We start from the raw sequence: 2283 nt of genomic DNA, 5'->3' as shown, positions 1-2283 counted from the left end.
GGCCCCCCTGGGGCCCCTGGGGGGCCCCGCAGGAGCCACTGTTGCTGAAATATATGCAACATGAAACTCCCAAGGTGCTGCTACTTCCAGCTCTTTCAAACTTTTTTTGTGGCAGCCCAGCTAGCCAGCTAGCTGGCTGCGTAGCTAGCTAGGTTAGCTAGCTGGCGGGCTGTGCAGCTAGCTAGCTACCTGCGTCGCTAGCTAGCTGGCTGGCCGCGTTGCTAGTCAGCTGGCCAACTCTGCAGCTAGCTAAAAGGCTGGCTGCGCATTTAGTTAGCTGGCTGCGTAGCTAGCTAGCCAGCTGCGTAGCTAGCTAGCTAGCTAGCTGGCTGCGTAGCTAGCTAGCTAGCTAGCTGGCTGCGTAGCTAGCTAGCTAGCTAGCTGGCTGAGCGGCCTCCCTAACAAACAAATCTTTAAAATTTTTAGATATCAGTGGCCTCTAATGCCTCAACCCCAGACACAAAGTTGAGTCTTTCTAATGCCTAAAGTTCCCACAAAATTTGCTGCTGGGGGCCCCACAGGGGGGCCCCCCTGACAGCTGAAAGGGTACAAAGGGCTCCAGGAGGGCCCCCCCAGAGGGGCCCCTCTGACGGCCAAGACGGGTAAAGGGGGCCCCACGAGGGGCCCCACAGAGGGGCCCCTCCCACAGCAAATAGTGTAGAGGGGGCCCCAAGAGGGGCCCCCTTAAAGGGGCCCTCTCACGGACAAAAGGGTACAGGGAGCCCCCCAAGAGGGGCCCTCTCTCTAAAACCAAAAGCCTACAGGGGGCCCCATGGAGGGCGGGGCCCCCGTCAAGTCAAAGAGTTTCAAGGGGCCCCAAGAGGGGCCCCTAAGAATATGCATTACAGCCAAATCCAGAGGGGCCCCCGCACCGCAGAGCAACAGAATGAGGGGGCCCCCCTGTGGAACCAAAGGCAAAGGGGGCCCCCGCCTTCGGGACAGACACAGAGACCAAGGGGGGCCTCCCAGGGACCCCTATGGGGCCCCCCAGGGACCCGTCTGGGGCCCCCCAGGGACCCCTATGGGGACCCCTGGGGGCCCCTATGGGGCCCCCTAGGGGCCCCCAGGTGACCCTATGGGGCCCTAGGGGCCCTTTGGGGGCCCCCTTACAGCGAGGGGCTTTGCTCTGCCGATTTGGCTGATTCGAACTCCTCTGCTGCGGCAGCACGCAGACAAAACCCTAGGCCCTGAATCCTTACTCAAACAAACCCTAAACCCTAAACCCTAAACCCTAAACCCTAAACGCAGAGCTCTCTAACACAGTAAAAGAGCGTACCCGAAGAGACAGCGCCCGAGGGGCGTTTGCTGCTGTTGCTGCAGACGGCCAACACACAGGCACACCAAACAGCTAACAGCATCAGCAGCAGCAACAGCAGCAGCAGCGGCAGCAACATCAACAGCAACAATAGCACGAGCGACAGCGGGATGGGCAGTAGGGCCAGCACCGCACGGCGAGCTGCAGCAGCAGCAGCAGCTGCAGCAGCAGCAACAGCAGCACTGCAGCAGCAAAGTTTGGCATGCGGGGCTACCGGTCCTTCCGCATGCTGCTGCTGGGCCCAGAGTTGCTGCCGTCGACGTCTTCAATAGGGTCGTCTTCGCTGCTGCTGCTGCTGTTGCTGTTGTTGCTGCTGCGCCCGTTGCTGGCAGCAGCGGGGGCTTTCCGAGGGCTGGCAGCACTAATTAGCCGGGATGACCGCCGCACATCTCCTTGCTGCTCGTGCTGCTGCTGCTGTTCCTCCCGCTGCAGCCGCTGCTCCTGCCGCTGCAGCTCTCTTTGCTGCAGCAGCAGCCGCTGCTGCGCCTCCAGCATTACAAGCGGGAAAGTCACAAGAGCAGACTCTGGCTGCAGCAAAGCATCAGAAGCACAAGCAGCTTGTTGGGTAGACACCAGCAGCACGAACAGCAGCAGCAGCAGCAGCAGCAACTGCAGCAACTGCAGCAGCAGCAGCAACAGCTGCAGCAACAGCTGCAGCAATGGTTGCAAACGCGGAAGCTGCAGCAGCCGCCAACAGCTGCAGCAATGGCAGCAAACGCGGGAGCTGCGGCAGCCAGTGCTGCTGGCTTACGGAGTTCTGCTGCTCTTCCTGCTGCTGCAGCAGGACTGCCTCATTTGCTTCCTTTAAAGATGCATGCAACGCTTCAGCCCTCTTGTGCTTGCTGCTGTCTGCCGCTGCTGCAGCTGCTGCAACTGATGGCTCCGTCTTCACTGCCACCGAACCCCCGCCAGCAGCAGCAGCAGCAGCAGCAGCAGCAGCAGCAGCAGCAGCAGCAGCAGCAGCAGCA

At 60.9% G+C, this 2283-nt stretch overlaps 2 protein-coding genes across 2 annotated transcripts; one reads left to right on the top strand and one right to left on the bottom strand.

The window, feature by feature from the left end:
- Positions 1–772: 772 nt before the first annotated feature.
- Positions 773–1057, top strand: ETH_00040065 (uncharacterized protein; the record flags this gene model as incomplete). Its single annotated transcript, XM_013380023.1, has 1 exon — positions 773–1057. The coding sequence occupies one exon, from the start codon at positions 773–775 to the stop codon at positions 1055–1057; it is 285 nt and encodes a 94-aa protein (XP_013235477.1).
- Positions 1058–1525: 468 nt separating this feature from the next.
- ETH_00040060 (uncharacterized protein) lies at positions 1526–1810 on the bottom strand (the record flags this gene model as incomplete). The annotated part of the gene is made up of 1 exon (XM_013380022.1): positions 1526–1810. The coding sequence occupies one exon, from the start codon at positions 1808–1810 to the stop codon at positions 1526–1528; it is 285 nt and encodes a 94-aa protein (XP_013235476.1).
- Between the last annotated feature and the right edge of the window lie 473 nt (positions 1811–2283).

The sequence above is a fragment of the Eimeria tenella genome, genomic scaffold (assembly GCF_000499545.2).
Source record: "Eimeria tenella Houghton genomic scaffold, Eth_scaff4328, whole genome shotgun sequence".
Lineage (NCBI taxonomy): Eukaryota > Apicomplexa > Conoidasida > Eucoccidiorida > Eimeriidae > Eimeria > Eimeria tenella.
Note: the sequence above shows the minus strand (reverse complement) of the source record. Positions and strands in the feature narration are given on the sequence as shown.